At 60.3% G+C, this 17,536-nt stretch overlaps 1 protein-coding gene across 2 annotated transcripts in view; it reads left to right on the top strand.

Moving 5' to 3' along the window:
• EXD3 (exonuclease 3'-5' domain containing 3) overlaps positions 1–17,536 on the top strand; it is a 248,277-nt gene that overhangs the window by 229,713 nt on the left and 1,028 nt on the right. For both annotated transcript variants that reach the window (XM_068414141.1, XM_068414140.1), the window contains exon 21: positions 10,325–10,418. In XM_068414141.1, the coding sequence (XP_068270242.1) occupies positions 10,325–10,418 (94 nt within the window). The remainder of the gene's footprint in view (positions 1–10,324; positions 10,419–17,536) is intronic.

Genomic DNA, 17,536 nt, shown 5'->3' with positions numbered 1-17,536 from the left:
GGATGGAGGGCGACGTGGGCGCTGGGAACCCGGCTGCAGCGCTCTGAGGGCTCGGAAAAATGTGCTGGGAAGAGCTTTGCCCCCTCCTGCGCACACCGAGCGAGGCCAAGTCCCGGTGCAGGCAGGAGCTGCTGCCTCCTCGCCAAGCTGCTACCCCCCGACCCCGCTGGGGTGGGCAGGGGGGGATTTGGAGGGTGCTGAGAACTGCTGGGCTTGTGGCAGGCAGAGCGCGGGCTGTGTTCCCCGGCACAGCACCGGGAGGACAGATCCAGCTCAGCCCGCTGCCAGGCGGTGGCTTGTCCCTGGAGGGGACTGTGGGGAGCAGGTCTGGGGGTGGTTGGACTCGTCTGCGGAGCCGGGGCTGCGGGGAATTGAAATTGGGTGCAGGAAAGCCCCTGCAGCTCCCGGTGTGGAGCAGGACAGGGGGGTGGATTTTAGCAGAGTTTAAGCTTCTGCTTCAGAATGAAAGTATCCAGCCCCCCCCTCCCCAGCTGCAGGGAGCACAGGGGTGAGCCCAGCCTGGGGGTGAGCCCAGCCTGGGGGTGAGCCTTGTCTGGGGATGAGCTCAGCTTTGGGGTGAGCTCAGCCTTGGGGTGAGCCCAGCCTGGGGGTGAGCCTGGTCTGGGGATGAGCCCTGTCTGGGGATGAGCCCAGCCTTGGGGTGAGCCCTACCTGGGGGCTAATCTCAGTATAGGGGCTAATCCAATCCTCAAATCTAATTTCAGACTGGGTGCTAATCCCAGCCTGGATGCTGAGCCCAGCCAGGGTGCTGACCCTAACTGAATTAAACCTGAGTGCTGAGCCCAGTTTGGATGCTAAACCCACCCCAGCTCAACCTGGGTGCTGAGCCCAGCTTGGCGCTGAGCCCTGCCAGACCCAGACTGGAGCAAAGCTGCTGGGCCTTGCTCTGTCCATCCCCGTGGGGCAGGCGACAGCCCAGGTGGGCTGAGGGACACACGCCCAGGGCTGGGGCTTTACCCCCCAAACCCGCTATGTCCGAGCAGGCTGAGCCCCAGGAGAGGGGCCCGGTGCCCTGGGCAGCCCCGGGATGCCCACACTGCTGTGCAGGCTGGGCTGAGCCCTCCCTGCCCCTCCTCCAGCCCGTTCCCAGCCTGTTCTACCTTCTGTGGAGGAACTGGTTTTTCTTCCTGGGCTATTGTTTCCGCTGCATTGGGTAGATCGCTCCAGGCCTTGCTCAGATTTCCTTTCTCACGCTTTTTTTTTTTTTTTTTTATATTCCCCATTTTTCTGCTGCAGCTTCTATTCTTGCCCCAATTAAAGCAGCAGGCGCAGCCCAGTGGGATGGGGGGGTCTCACCTCCTCCTGGCTTTGCCCCGGTGCTCGCTGTCATTGCCCAGGGTGAGGGGTCAGGCTCCAAAATTGTGTTCCTGTGCTGGGGAGCCTGCTTTTGGGTCGATCAAGGTGGTCTCTGCCCTGGACAACCTGCAGTCTACACAAGCTTCTCGGGCTCAAGCTGCTCAAGTTTCCATTTTTGTTGCAACTATGTCCACTAAATCAATTTTTTGCTTTAATAAATAAAAAGCAGTGTGTTTGGGGCAGCCCTACAGCCTTAGGCATGGCTCCTGCAGAGCATGGTGCGGGATGGGATTGCAGGGGTTACCCCCTGGGGTGCTGAGGATGGGTGTCACCTCATCCTGCTGAGCTTCCACCACTGCTTCTGAGCTGAGTGGGGTGAATCCTGGCCCTCCTGGGCCAGTCCTAGCCTCCGTGGCATGGATTTAAGGCCAGGCTTGAGAAGGGACACTTGCATCTGGCTGCTGACCCAGGGAGGGCTGCTCTGTGTCTCGGGTGGGTTAGCTGTGATGAAGTGCTCCCAGCCTCAGCGTGGCTGGAGCAGAGGGGAGCCTGGCCTGCAGCGAGCCGTGCCCGGAGGACGTGGCTCTGCTCCCCAGCTCCTTCCCTCCTGCCACGCTGCACTGTGGACCAGGAGGGATGTCCCAGTGCCTCAGAAGATGCTGCCCACTACAAGGAGGTCTGGCACACCGACGGGGAAGGGCAGGTCGGGCTCAGATGGTATCTGGCTCCAGCTGGAGCTGGCAGCGCATCCCCCCGGGGGCCTCCGCATCGCACCACGGGCAGGCTTGGCTTCCCAGGTGAAAATAGAAGCTGAAACATGAACCCGACTTCCCCAGCCGCTGCCATCCTCACCCAGCTCTGCCTCTGCCCCCGCACCCTGTCCTGGGGGCACCAGCCCGGGTCACCCCCAGGACTCCCCGGGGAGGGCAGAGGAGGAGGCAGCGGGGATGCAGGTGAGGATGCTTGTGGACCAGATGGCCATGAAGGAGCAGAGCCACGCGGCCACCTGGCCCAGGGTGGCCTCGGCCACTTGTACAGGGCTGAAAACTGCTCGGGGGGGAAAGTGGAGAGCTTTCGGGGCACAGCTTCCAGACAGGGTTCGGTACAGGGCAGGGGGAGAAACCCTGCCATACATTATACAGCTGGTCCCAGGACCTCACCCAGAGGAGGGAGAGCTGCCAGGTGAAGCCAGGAGGAGCAGGAATAAGGGGAGCTGTTGCCTTAAAACATAATAAAGATCATTTCCTAAAGCTTGTCTGGCACCGGGAGTGGAGGACGGAGCCCCCGGTACAGCTGCGTGGAGGGCACAGCCATGGAGCGGGGCCTTCACGTGCAGCGCTGGGGTTTCGTGGGACCTGGGTCAGGCAGGAACCTCAGCTTCCAGCCTGGCCAGCGTGCGTTTGGGTAAGGACGAGCAGTGCCTGGCTGTTGATGATCGACTATTGGGCTTGTGTATAGAAAGCAAAGCTTCGGTCCTTTGCGGTTTCCAGGGCTCTGACTCTCACGGTCAGAAAATGTGTCTTCACGGCCCTTTCCATTTCTGGTGCCAAAACACGATGCTCCTGAAGGTCTGGGGGCTGCCTGGTAGCCAGATTTCCACCTGCATTTTAGTTTTTGGGTGAGACCCTTTCAAATACGAGCTGGCGGGACACGGACCCTCGCTCTTCTCCCAGCGCTGGGCTGATATCAGAGCTCGGGTTGGTTTTTCCAGCCCTTGAGTTCACCAGCCTCCAGCATCCTCTGGCCAAGAGCTGAGCTCTCCCCTCCAGCTGGATAAAACTCAGTAAGTTGATGAAGAGGAGCAGCAGTGAGCTGCACTGAAGGGAGCGGGGCAAGTTAACCCTTCTCCTGCCGTGGCTGGCTCAGGAGCAGACTGGTATGGGAGGTGTGTGCCCCGGAGCCACACAGTGCAGGTTTGCACACCCAGGAGGGGGCTACCCCTTACCCCAAAAGTGGATATAAAGCACATTTTGGCAGGCAGGATGGCAGCGTGCTGGCATGGGGCTGGAGGAGCCGAGGCACCGGCGGTCGGGCAAGGAGGAGGGTAGGAAGGGACATCTCGCCCACCGGCCCCCTGGCAGCTCCTGGCACAGAGCTCACCCTAAAAGCTTTGGGGATGCTGCGTAACCTCATTATAAGGCAGTTATTACTGGTTTGGCTTTGGTATTCAACTTGTAAGTGCTGGGAGCCTGTCCCGGAGCAGCACCCCGCTGCGCTGGGTGCTGTGTAAACAGGGCTTGCGGCTACGGTGAAGGTTGGGTCAAGGGTGCTACAGCAGCAGCAGCTTTTTAGAGGGGCTCAGCCCCCATTTTGGCAGCTCAGAGCCCAGCTGTGAGGAAAAATGAGCGAGTGAGACTTGAGACAGCTGAAAGGCAGCTGGAGGAGACGGAGGGACCCGAGCAGGGGGATGTGTGTGCAGGAGGGAGGGGGTTGAGCACCTTTTTTCTTTTCCCCTGGGAAAATCAGCTTTGCATGTGGGTTTCAGTGTGATGTCGGGTGACATTCTCCTCACTGCCAAGGCCTTGAGGTACCGAAAAAGGGGTTTCGGTGTCGCTGACGATTAGACGCCGACTACCCAAGGTGGCGTGACGAGAGGCGGCGGGCTGGGGTTTGTGGTTAGGGACCTGCAGCCGGCTGCGAGGCGCTCGAGGGAGCGAGAAACAGAGCTCACAAAGCCCTGGTCCCATCCCTCGGGATGCTGAGCCCGCTCCGGCAGCCTCCACGCGTTATCTGGGGATGCACTCGTGTTTCTTCTCTCCCTCCATCCCTGCCCTTCTCCAGGGGAGCTCATGGACCCCTCCAACTCAAAAAATCACATCCTTTTCTCTCGCTTGGAGCAGCTGCAAACTGGCAGGTGAAAATGGAGAAGGGACGCCCTGACAGAGAGCCAGTGGGAGCTGGGGTGCCCCAAAAGGGAACCCTTGGGAGCTGGGGTGCCCCAAAAAGGAGACAGTGGGAGCTGGGGTGCCCCAAAAGGGAGCTGTCGAGAGCTGGGGTGCCCCAACAGGGAGCCATTGGGAGGTGGGGTGCCCCAAAAAGGAGCCATCAGAAGCTGGGGTGCCCCGAAAAGGAACCCTTGAGAGCTGGGGTGCCCCAACAGGGAGCCAGCAGGAGCTGGGGTGCCCACAGAGCCTCTGGGGGTCCATCACCTCTGACCTCCCGTTCTTGCTATCTCCCCAATCTTGTGAGCAGAGGAGCTCCGCTAACCTGCCCGTTTCAGCGCCCGTGGTTCATGCTCCCAGACAAGCGAGGCCCTTCTAGCTGTCAGGTGAGCCTTTCCCAGAGCTTATGCAAATGATACTAATTAAAGGCATTCTTATCTGTTCGATTTCCCACACCTTTTGCCTCCGAGGGGGATAGAAAACTTCATGTTTTAACTCCGTGTTTCGTGGCAGTCAGAAGGACTGCCTAGGGAAAGCGTTGGGAAATGCAGCGGGTCACTCTTGATGAGAAGAGCTGGGCTTATGCAAGTGTTGAAACACTCTATTATGCATGAGAAACCTTCCAGAAACGGATGACTAATAGCAAAGCGGGCGCAGAGAAAGCAGTGGGAACGCCGTACCAGGCTGGCATGAGATCCCATGTCATCTTACCAGCTTAGCAGGGTTGGGCTAGGTCAGCACTTGCCTAAGAGACCTCTCAGAGTACCTGGCTGGCGATGAGGGAAGTGATGTTAATGATTCAATAAACAGAGCCCTTCCCTCTTTGTGAACCAAAATGCCCCTGTACGATGCCAGGAACCCACCGGCAGCCCCGTATTTCCACTGGCAGCACGTTACTTAGCTCGGATGGCCATAAAAATACCGGTGTTCATCGTACAGGCGGGTCTGGTGGAGGACGCACGGGCTGCATTCCCACATGGGACCATCACGGTCCGACTCCCAGCATGGCTCTCACTGTGGTGTTGGCAGACAGGGCTGCCCAGGTTTTGGTGGCCGCTCAAGGCTGTTGTGTGCACCGAGAGCCATTGCTCCCTGGAAGGACCGGGCTAACACACCCATGCACCTCATCTGCTGCTTGGATGGGTTTGCTGGTACCCAAGGCCAGACATTAGACCATTTATAACAGAGCAGGAGCAGCAATGGGCACCTTTATGGTTCCCAGGTACTGGTGATAAGAAGGTCAAAAAGAAAAGCTCTTGGCATAAAGGGGAAAGGAAACATCCCAGCCAGCTGCTTTCTGAAAATCCCCTTGGAGATGCAGCTGTCCCAGGGGCCCGGCTGCACCTCGAGCTGGGCTTTGCACCCACAGGGTGTGGGAAGCTCTGCCAGGTCGAATCACTGAGGTTTCTGCTCTTCATGCAAGGACCTTGAAGGTGCTGTAGGGCAGAGAGGAATCCTGCCCACAGTGTTGCTGGAGGAAGAGGAGACTGTCTGAAGGTCAAAGCTGTGAGTGCAGCAAGGAGGGAGCTGAAGACTTGGGGAAAGCGCGTGAAAATAGGTGGGCAAATGATCAGTTCCTGACTTGTGTTTGGAATTTGCCAGGTTGTCACCTGGTTTTCTTTCGCTGCCCTTCCCACTGTCTCCCACCTTGCTGGGCGCTCTCTGGGTGATGGGCAGGAGGGTGATGGAGGCAGAGCTGTCTGTCTGTGACACCTGGGTTTGGAGGCTGCACGTGAGCACCCTGCGCTGGGGAGATAGCTGGCTGAGCCCGAGCATCCCGCGTGCCTGTTCTGGGGAGGTTTCTTGTCTCGATAAGTCCCTGAAAGAAACTCGTGGATGCTCAAGGACTGTGGTTTCACAACCGAAATGAGAGTTGCAACCTTCATCCGGAGGAGTGGCCCTTTCACCAGATGATATCCATCTCGGAGAGAGGGAAAGAAAGAAAGGGAAGAGGGTAGGCGGTGAGTAGGAAAAGAGATATCACTCCAGGTGGCTGCTGAATAGTCCTGTGATACGGCGAGCAGAAGACGCCCAAGGAATTGTCCTGACGTGAGCTGCCCTGAATTGCCCCAAAGAGTTCACACCGGGCATTGTCCTTTACAGGTGATTTTGATGCACTGAGGATTTCCCAAGCCAGAAGCTCTCCAGACAGAGAGGGTTGTGTCTCACCAGTAAAACCCCTGCCAAGGAGATCCCTCAGTGACGTTGGCCCGTGACGTTTGTCAGCAGAGTGGATGGAAGGAACCCTGCGAGCCCAGGGACCGTTACGGGGGCAGCTGCTCTGGGCAGAGCTCAGCATCACCAGCGTGGCCCTCGGAGCACTTTGGAGATGCAGCTTTCAGGGGTATCAAAGGAAGGAGCAAAACTGACCCCACTGCTGTCTGAACCGCTCATCTTCCACATGTGTTGGGCACCAGCCTGCGGACCTCCAGCTGAGCTCACGCTGCTGCCTTTGGCCAAGCTCACACCGGTTCCCAGGGCCCTTTTTGAGCCTGGTTTGGCTCCTGTTGTCTGCTGGACTCGAGTTTTCTTCGAGCTTCTCAGCTTCCTGAGTGGGAGCTGGGTGGATGCCCACAAAGTGGATGGGATGCTGAGATGGCCCCGGAGCTCCAGGCTGAAGCATCCAGTCCCTCGAGTCCCGTGAGGTTCGTGCGTCACTGCTGGTGAAATCCCCACCCAGGAGGGCTGGGAGAGGCAGGGATCATCCGAAACAAAAACAAACCACCGGACGCGCTGCCAGTATTGCAAAAGGACCTTTCACCTGCCTTGTCCTCCTCGACCGCGCAGGCAGGGAGAGCCTCGTTGCAGGCTCGGCCAGGGTGGCTCAGGCTGCTGGGGCTTGGGGATAGCGCCTGGGCCAGGCTCATGGACCACAGCAGCACAGAGCTCCATGCCAGCTCTCCTGCTGTGACATCACAGCGAGACGTGACATCACAGTCCTGGTTCAGTGACATCACAGTCCTGGTCCAATGACGTCACCCCTTCTAATCCCCATGTCACAGCTCTCGGTGGTGACATCACAGAGCAGGCTGGGCTGCAGAGTGTTCCTGTGCGTGTGGTGGGTGCTGGCACGAGCTCCGGGGACAGGAGCGTGTCCGTGTCCGTGGGGTGATGGTGTCCCGCACCGGAGTGTGGCACCTTGGTCAGGACACCCAGATGGAGAGGGGACCATAGTGAAGGACCGCAGCGGGGACCACGGCTTCAGCTGAGACCAGTCACACCTGCTCCTCAGCCTTGACGTGGACGCGATGAGCGGAGCCCGGGGGGGCTTGGGGAGATGTCACAGCCGTCCCCCCCTGCCCAGGGAGCCTGAATTCAGCACTGTCCTCGCAGCTGGCACAAGGCAGGGACGAGAGCGGGGCCGTGCTCGCCTGGCTGTGCCCGGCCAGCTGCACGCGTGCCGTGCGGGGACACCCAGCGCCGGCCCGGGAAGGGGCCGGTTCACACGGGGCGCTGGAAGCCGGGCTGCCGTGGGAACGCGTGCCCGCCATGGCTCCCGAGCGCCGGGATTGCTTCAGCGGGGGTGCAGCCAAGAGCCATTTCACAGAGGGCAGAGCAGATCTAGGCTGGGATTTACCAGTGACTAAGCGTGTGCTGGCACGGGCTGCCCGAGCGTGAGAAAGGCAGAGCTGCTCCTCCTCCTCCTCCGAGGTGTGCCCGCTGCTGCCCTGCAACCCACAGCCCTCAGGGGCACCAGGGACCCCGCCGTGCAACGGGACCGGGCAGTGCTACGGGGTGTGCGGGGGCTGCAGCCACCCGGCCCCCTCCTCCCAAGACGAACTTGCCCCTTTTCTCCCCCTTTACGCCAGCCACGTTGGACGGGCAGGACGGCGTGACCGTGAGGCTCAACCCGCTCAGCCCATCGTCCCCAGGGCAGGTCTGGCATGTGGGGCAGAAGCTGCCATGCCCACCCCAAGCTGGGCACAGGGGCTCTGGGGGGACCCCAAGATGTTGCGGGGGAGAAGCTGAACCCTTCACTGTCGGGTCATAGCCCCTGCTCCCAGCGGTTGCACTCCCCCACCCAGGCAGTGTCCCCAGGTGCCACCGGCTCCCACTGCCTCACCACAGCGAAGATTTTTGCCCTTACATCTGCCCCACTTCGTGGTGGCCACGACTCATCCTGCCACGATGGATCTGGGCAAACCAAACGTTCCCAAGGAGGAAAAACCCCATCCCTTCCCCAGTAGAGAGGCTCCTCACTTCCCTACCCTTCAAACAAACCCCATGAAAACACTGCTCCGCACCCCGGGCAGTGACACCGAGATGCAGAAGGCTGTGGGGAGCCGTGTCCCCAGGCAGGAGCAAAGCATCGAGCCCAAGGCCACCACTGGCCCCTTCACGGCAGCCACTCAGCCCGGCCCATCAAGGTGGCAGGCTGCCCCGCTCGCTTCATCTCTTCTGGCTCATTTTGGCAAGGCATTAAAAAAAAATTAATTGCGATTTTTTTTTTTTTATTACAGCTAATTGGTGCTGCTGCTAAGTGGCTTATCTGGCTCCTGGGCCCGCCCCGTGGTTTTGGGAAGCTGAAGGTGGCAAAGGCCCAGAGGCTGGGGAGATGGCGTGGGGCACGGAGCCTCACGGCAAGCATCTGGCAGCCCTGGGCGAGTGGGAAGTGCTGGGCTACCCCTGGGCTGCCAGGGTGTACCTGGCCCAGGGAGGTTGATTGCTGCTCCTTTACAGCAATGATAAATTGTAGAGAAGCAGAGAACTTTGCCCGAGGTCACTCTGTGCACCTGAGCGGGAGCCAGCGGCCTGTGCCCAACAGCTGGCACCGCTGCCCCAACAGCAGAGTCCCAGACCGGTTGGGGTTGGAAGGCACCTCTGGGGATCATCCAGTCCAACCCCTGCCCAAGCAGGGTCACCCACAGCACGTTGCACAGGGTCGTGTCCAGGCGGGTTTGAATCGTCTCCAGAGAAGGAGACCCTCTGACCATCTCCGTACCCCTCCGCTGGACTCTCTCCAGTAGCTCCTTGTCTGTCTTGAACTGGGGGGCCCAGAACTGGACACAGTTACTCCAGGTGTGGCCTCACCAGGGCAGTGTAGAGGGGGAGGAGAACCTCCCTTGACCTGGAGCAGCAGCTTCCATGTCATTTGGGTGCTTTCAGGATCACAACTTGTCCATCTCTCTCTGTGCTGCTGCTCCGTGGGGCTGAAGCAGTGCAGCTTTGGGAACCCCCAGCCTGGGCATCCATTTATGGCCAAATCATGGCCGGGCTGGGGAGCACGTGGTGGTTTTGTGGAGGCTGCAGGTGCCAATAACCTCCTCCTGCTGCAGGGCAGAGCTGGGACATGGTGGCGAGCTCATTTTCAAACAAATCATCCTCTCCTCATCCTCCTTCAGGCAGCTGTGTGGGAAGAAGGGGCATCGTTGCACCTTGCCGTGAACCCAGCACCGATGCCCGCTCAGGAGGTGGAAAAACAAAAAACCCTTTCTGGTTTCAACAAGCTTTGGAGCAAAGCCCCCAGGCAGGGAACTTGTTCTGGTTGGTGAAGTTATGCGCCTCTCTCCCTGCTTGCCTTGGGTGCAGCGCGCTCGAAATGCTCCGCAAGCAGAAAACAGCCCCTAAAACCAAAGAGCTGAGGGAAGGTGTTGTGGCACATCCCAGCAGCCAGCTCCTGTCCAAGCAGGGGAGCGGAGCCGGCTGCGATGCTCCCGGGGACACTTAGTGCCAGTCGCTTCTGGGCGAGCGCGTTCGGCCGCCGGCTGCACCCTGGGCTCAGCCCGCGGCACCCGGCTGCGGGTGCTCCTGGGCAGTGGGGTTTGGGGGGCTCCTTGAGGGGTTTGGCTCCCTAAGGGTCGGCATCAGGGACTGAGAACCGCTGGGGTGGGCAGTAGTACCGGCAGCCTGGCATGAAGGTGTGGCTAAGCACTGTAGAGATGAAGAGCCTCTGCAAGGAGGTTCTTGTGGCTTGTGAACCCCAAAATTTATGTCTGGTGCCGTTCTGCCACCCCCAGCTCGGTGAGACAAGCCTTGCCTCAGTTTCCCCTTGCCATGATGCATGCAACTGGGGGCTGCCCAGCCTCTGCTGGGGGTGCCCAGTGCAGGGCTGGGTGCTCCAGGCAGGCAGGAGATGCCCAGGGAGCACGGCCACCATCTCACTGACGGCCCCTTCTCTCTTCCAGGTGTGCAACTGCGACAAGTACCTGAAGGTCTCGAGGGAGAGGATGAGGCAGCTGGTGAAGGGCAGTGGGCAGGCGCCGGGGGACGGCGACGCAGGTAAGGGGTGGGCGCTGATGGCTGGGGGTGATGCTCCCACCCCGGCCCCCTCCGTGCGCTCCCACCTGGGACTCGCTCCCCTGGGCAGAGTGGGACAGTCCTGCTCGGGCTGGGGGTTTCTTGGAGGGGGAATGGGGTCCCCTGCCACCAACCTGTCACCTGGTGCAGACCCACAGAGCTCTTCCAACCCCGCTTCGTGCCTGGTTGAGCTCATGCACGCCCAGCACAGCTCCCAGCCCTCTACCCCAGCTGCCCCGTGCTGCCCTGTGAGGCACTGGGTCATGCACGGGATTGCCAAGCCCGGGGTGGTTTGGTGACATGCCAGCTGTGACTCAAGTGACAGCCCAAAGCCATCGCCGCCTGATGTGGAAAACAGCTTGGGCTGGCGCTGCTGATGTTGCTTGGCTCACCTGCACGGTGCCAGGCTGCAGGAGCGGTGGGTCAGTGCCCGCCCCGGCGAGGCTCCCCCGTGCCCTGCCCTGTGCTGTGCAGACCCCCCCACGCTCCTCCCCGGGCTTTGGTGGTGAGTGACACCCGCCACAGGCACACCAGCATAGAAACGGGCCCCTCTCCCTGCTCTGACCCAGCCCACGCTCTGCCGCCGGCCCTCGCGTGCGTCGCTTGCTGTGCCTCAGTTTCCCCATCTGCATGATAGGGGAGAGCGGTGCGAAGCAGCGGCTGCTGGGTGCTCCAGGTCGCCTGCGGCTTTGCTGGGAACCGCACGTGTGGCTCTGGGGATGAGGGAGGTGGTGGGGTGGCTTCTCCCATGGTGCCAGCAGCCTGGGAGCGCTGCACTTCCCGAAAGGCCGGGGCATCCTCCCCAGCGAGGGCACTGGCTGTGTGTGTACCCAGCGACCAGCCGGGCCTGTTCAGCCAGTTTGAGAGTATGGGAAATAATAGAAATGCTGTGGTTTGCATTCAGCCGCGTGAGCGGTTTCCCCTTCCCCCTTCGGGATGGGGATGGTGGAGCTGGGGGGGTCCCACACGCCACCACCGCTCCTCCACGCAGACTCCTCAGGGACCACCTTGCTCTACCCTTTATGCCATGTCTCCAACACCCCATGTCCCCATCGTGCTGTGCAGCCTCTTGCCGGGTCCCCCATGTCCCTGGTGGGGGTCTCATGGGGAAGGACCCCTGTCTGCTGGGTCAGGTGGGAGCCCCGCGCCGGCCGTGTCTGGCATCCAGGAGCGTCCTCCGATGGGGAACATCCTCCGACACGGAGCTGTCAGGGACCGGAGGTGCCACAACATCCTCAAAGGGTTGGTGTTCTGCTGCAACAGAGACATAAAATAGAAGCTGTGATTCCTGGGCAGGTGGGCACAGCTGGGCAGGTAGCACCTGACCCAAAGCGAAGACCCCTGGGGACTTGCCAAGGGGTGGTCCCCTGTGCCCTGGGGCTCTGGCCACCCTGGGGTTTCTGTTTCTGTTTAGATTCTGATGGGAGCTGCTGGGATTGCGAGCATCAGCATGAGCTCAACTAGGTTGTCCCCAAAATGTCCCAGTTTGGGTCAAGGTTTGTGGAAGAGAAACAGGGGAAGGGTGTGATGACAATGGCCTGCCATCGCTTGGTGGGGACAGTGGTGGCAGTGGGGTGGGCAACCAGAGAAGTGGGTTCATAAGGAAAATCTCAGTCATTCCCCAATTTCCTTCACGTTTTCCTTCTGGAGGGGGCTGGTGGCAGGGACCTGCTCTGCCCTCAGCCATGACCCAACACATGGCATGGGCAGTTCAGCACCCACAGCTGCTCGCCCACACCGGGACTGGCCCCCATGGCTCCAGCCCAGGCCACGTCACCTCATTCGAGCCACCGCACATGGATTAACCCCCAGGACCATGACCAGATGCTGCTGTTTGGCAAGAAAATGCCCTTTCCCTGCTCCTGCTCCCAGGTACGAAGTGAGCCTCCTCCCAGGGACAGGCAGGTGCAGTGGGAGCCGCGGATGCTGGAGCACCCGTCAGCTGTGGATGGGGATGGATCCTGCAGGACCCAACCCTTGACATAAGCCTGCGGCGGCCCAAGTGCTCCCGAGTCCCGGGGTCAGTGCCGCTCCGTTTGGCTCCTGGGTATTTATGGCAGGGCTTCCGAGTGATGAAAGGTAAATTATTCATCCTGTAATAGTTCACTCTGACTTGCACCTCGGATTTTCCCAGGTTTTAGGGAACATTTTCCCTGACACAGCCACATTTACCCTGCGTGAGGGCTTCGATGGAAGCACTGGAAATAGTTTGCAGCCTGGACAGCTTTGCCCTGTGATGCCTTTTTCCCAGTGGGATGCTCTGAGCAGCTCGGGTGCCTGGAGCTGGCAGGGGATGGGGCAGGGAGAGGCAGCTGGGCTGGGAGTCACCGCGTGGCACAGGCAAGACGGGATCTTGCTGGAGGCCATTGGCAGCATGCAGGCTCCCCCCAGATGATCCGGGGGGTGGGATGTGGCACAGGCTGAGGTGGTGAGACCGGACAGAAACACTCCCCGGCCTCGACTGGGTCACGCTCTGCCAGCTCCCCCTCTTCAGAAGAATTTCATTTGCTTATATGAACACCCACTGCCGGGCGAGGAAGCTGATGGGTTTGCAGAGCTCTGCACGTACCCACTGATGGGGGTGTTGTGCCAAACGCTCCCCGGGAAGGAGCTGGGGACCCTTGGGTGCTCCTGCCCGGCGCTGGGCACGGGACCCGGCAGGCTTTTCTCCCACAGTGGCACGGGGAGATGACAGGAACTCAAGGTGCCTCTTGCCTTCATCCTCCCTCCTCCGCCCTGGGAACGTCTTAAGATCATGGCCGGGCTGCTGCAGCCCAGGTTGCACAATCCCAGGTCCTTTGTCCTTTGCTTATCTGCCTTATCGAGGAGGAAAAGATAACCAGGCATCTTCAGTGCCCTGCAATCGAGTGCGTTTCTCAGGCTTGTAACTCCTCTTATCGGGTTCGATCTCTCGCCGTGGCAAGGTTTCCCATGCACCTTTGTACTCCAAGAATGCTCCCAGCTCTGCTCTGAGCCTTGTGCAAAGCCTTTACTACCTTACGCTTTCTCCAAAACACCTCAGCCTTAATTGCCTCATTACGGACGAGTCTCCCCGTGTGTGCGGTTGTGATGACAGCTGGGTGCGGCTGCTGGGGCTGGGAGAAGGGCTCTCGGCTTGCACAAGCGCTGCCAGACCCCAGCACCTCTCTCGGGAGGTGGTAAGAGGCTGCGGTTCCCACTGCGGAGCCACGGGACGAGTGCCAGGTCCCTGCCCGAGCCAGCCGGGACAAGCACCCGGCTCCTCGCCCCAAGGCTTTGGTCTTAGCTGGGGTGACACAGAAGGACCTGGGCTAGAAATGGGGCCTGGGGGGCAGGATTTTGTGCAGGGGTACCCAGCTTCCCCCCCCAGGGAGTCTGGGTTACCCGATAGCACCCCAACACTGAAACCCCAAGGGTGCCCAGGGCTCACACGCATGGGGACGGGGTGTCTCCAGCCAAATCAGGGCTTTGTGGTGTGGGAAAGGGGAACGGACATGGGTTCAAATGAGGATTGCCCTGATCCCGCTCTGTCCTGGCTTCCCAGGCCCTCCCGTGCCCCCCGTCCCGCAGTGGGGGGTCCCAGTAATGCAGACCCAGGGACTCCTGCGTTGCAGCTGACAGACTGTAGGGGCTACAGGTCACCCGTGTCACCGCCACGGTGGCCTTTCAGTATGACCCCTGCACCCTGAAGGGCCTCTCTGTGAGCCCGGGAGGGTGCATGTCCCCCTGCCCGCTGCAGGCAGCCTATGCCATGTCCCCCCTCCTCCCCAGCTGTGAGCAGGACCCCGCAGCCAGGCACACGAAAGCCACCTGGCTTTGGGGCACCAGCAGCCATGCAGTGCCCAGGGCCATGTGTAGCTTCACCGTGGGTCTTCCCCACTGTCTCGGTGCCGCTGGCTGGGGGCTGAAGGATGGGGGTCCCTCCCCGGCTGCTGGGGCTCCTGCTGTACCCCACCTCGGGGCCAGCCGAGCTCTGGGGTGTGTGACAGTGGCTTGAGCACAAAGCAGGGCTGCTGCGGGGTGACAAGGACATCTCCTGGGCTGCAGAGGTGGGATCCCACCACAGAGGGTGGCTATGCTCAGCCCAGGGAGGAACCTGATGCAGAAAAATTGAGGTCCTGCAGCATCCCCTTTCCCCCGGGCATGGCAGCACTCGCTGGGAGGTGAGACGTGTCCCTGGGTGGGAACAGCGGCAGTTTGTGCTGTTAGAATCATAGAAGGGTTTGGGTTGGAAGGGACCTTAAAGACCATCTAGTTCCAACCCCCCTGCCACGGGCAGGGACACCTTCCACCAGACCAGGTTGCTCCAAGCCCCATCCAACCTGGCCTTGAACACTGCCAGGGAGGGGGCAGCCACAGCTTCTCTGGGCAACCTGGGCCAGTGTCTCACCACCCTCACAGCAAAGAATTTCTTCCTAATATCTCATCTAAATCTCCCCTCTTTCAGTTTAAAACCATTCCCCCTCATCCTATCACTCCATGTCCTTGTAAAAAGTCCCTCTCCAGCTTTCCTGTAGTCCATTCAGGTGCTGGAAGGTGCTAGAAGGTCTCCCCAGAGCCTTCTCTTCTCCAGGCTGAACAGCCCCAACTCTCTCAGCCTGTCTCCATAGCAGAGGTGCTCCAGCCCTCGGAGCATCTCCGTGGCCTCCTCTGGACTCGCTCCAACAGCTCCGTGTCCTTCTGATGTTGGGGGCCCCAGAGCTGGACGCAGCACTGCAGGGGGGGTCTCACGAGAGCGGAGCAGAGGGGCAGAATCCCCTCCCTCGCCCTGCTGTTCCCGTGGGGTGTTAATTCCCACGGGCGAGCAGGGGTGGGCAGGAGCTGGAACATGGTGGGCGGCACGTGCGAGGGCAGGGTATGGCCGCAGCCGTAGGAGCCTGCTCTGTGCTGAGCAGGGCTGCCGAGTCGGGGACGGGGCAGGAGGACAGGGACGACCCTTGCTGCCCGTGGAGCTCTGCGGCACTGTCACATGTGGGTGCTGGGGGGGCTGTGGGGCTCAGCCCCTCGTCAGGCTCTGGCATCCCCAGGGTGACTCAGGCAAGAGGGGAAAGAGGTGAGTGAGCAAGAGGCAAAAGGGCTTTTTATTTTCAAGATGTTTTATAATGGGATTATTAGTTCCCAAGAGGTGTTTCGAATTGATTTGGTAAGGAATCGCTTTCATTTCTCCTCCGCAGAGATGCGGTGGGAATCCAGCCTTTGGTGTGAACCAGCGCAGAGCTCTGGAAGCCGGAGGGCTGAAAAACTCCCTGCACGTTGGCAGGACGCACTCGGCTCCCCTCGACCCCCCGCACCCCATAAATGCCTTTTGCTCCATCACAAGCATCCGAGCGAGCCGGGCTGCAGCCCCGGGGGAGCAGCGGCTGCGCTGGGCAGGACTCTGCCCATCTCAAGGGGAAGGGAAAAAAAAAAACAAACCCTTCTTCAAAAAATTCCCCCTTTTCCCCTTTTTTTCTGGGGGATCTGACCTTCTCCTGGGCGATTTTCACTGTGTGCCCGGCTGGCACCCTGCGCCTGGCGCCCGGTGGCCCTTTCACCGCGGACGGCCAGGGGAGCGCAGGCATCTTCAAAAGCCCTGGAAAGAATTTGGTGGGAGGGGGAGAAGGGGTTTTACAAGCTCCCATTCAAAAAATGGGAGCTTTGAAGTGATGTAGCGTTTTCAACCCTTTGAAGAGCCACAATTAAGAGGGGGCTGGTGCAAGCGAAAGGCAAAACCGCTGGGTGACCACCACGGCCTTTCTCTCCCCAGGCTTTTAAGGGATGAACTTTTCCTCCCCTGCCTGCCTTTTTCTCACGAGCCCGGGGGAGTGGGACTGGGGTGTTTTGGGGGAGCTGGAGGTTTCCCATGCAGAGAAGGAGGGGGGCTGCAGGGACTTGGCTGGGACTTTTATCACAGAATCACAGAATCGTTTTGGTTGGAAAGGACCTTTAAGATCATCGAGCCCTACCGTTAACCCAGCACTGCCAAGGCCACCACTAACCCATGTCCCTCAGCACTACATCTACACGGCTTTTAAATCCCTCCAGGGATGGGGACTCCACCACTGCCCTGGGCAGCCTGTGCCAGTGCTTGACAACCCTTTCAGTGAAGAAATTGTTCCTGATCTCCAATCTAAACCTCCCCTGGCACAACCTGAGGCCGTTTCCTCTCATCCTATTGCTTGTTACTTGGGAGAAGAGACCGACCCCCACCTCGCTACACCCTCCTTTCAGGCAGTTGTAGAGAGCGAGAAAGTCTCCCCTCAGCCTCCTTTTCTCCAGACCACGAATCCTCTCCGTCACAGCTGGCTCCCAGCCAGGCTCCCTCTGACCCTCGAGAGGGACAGGCTGGGTGCCCCAGAGGTGCCGCTGGAGCGATGCAGGATGCCTTTTGTTGTTTTAATTGATGCCTGGGCAGGACAAGTCCCCCCACCCTGCCAAAAACGAGTCACCCCGCAGCAATAACCGGCCGGCGTCCCTGGCTGCCAGGCGTCCTGATGGATGGAGGCAGCTCAGCCCCCGGCTTCCGCTGCCCGGATCCAGCGACCTGCCGTGCCCCGGCCGCACGTGGTGAGAGCCTGCACCCAGCTGCCAAAAACACCGCGGGGTTTGCGGCACTTTTAGTTTGTGATGGCAGCGATCCCCCTGCCCGGGGGGACCGGGCCTCGGGGCGTGCGGGGACAGCACACGGGGCACGGCCCCACGTCGCGCCCCGCTGTGCCCATGCCTGGGTGATGTGATGGGAGGTGGATGTCACACATAAGCCAGTGCCCGGTGTCCTGGGCCAGGCCAGCAGAGTTGTGGGTGTCGTGAGCAGTGCAGACAGCTATTAATGGTGCTTTTTTTAATTAAAGCAGCAGTAAGGGCTTCCCTTGCTGGTTGCTTGCCCTGTAATGTAGGATGGGGCGGGGGCAGAGCCCATCTCGGTGAGCAGCCTTGCCCGACCTGCAACAGGTAGGCAAAACCATTGCACCCAGTGCAGCAGCAGCACTGGTGCAGTTACCCAGACTGGAATAGCTCCCAAGACCACAGCAGAGGAGCGGTGGGAGGTGCTGGGCGGCTGCTGGGGAGCAGGAGGCTGCACGGGTGCCATGCTCAGGGAGGGCAGCTGGGGGACGCTGGTGGCCACCTTCTCCCAAATTCAT

The sequence above is a fragment of the Nyctibius grandis genome, chromosome 16 (genome assembly GCF_013368605.1).
Source record: "Nyctibius grandis isolate bNycGra1 chromosome 16, bNycGra1.pri, whole genome shotgun sequence".
In the NCBI taxonomy this organism is placed as follows: Eukaryota; Metazoa; Chordata; class Aves; order Nyctibiiformes; family Nyctibiidae; genus Nyctibius; species Nyctibius grandis.
Note: the sequence above shows the minus strand (reverse complement) of the source record. Positions and strands in the feature narration are given on the sequence as shown.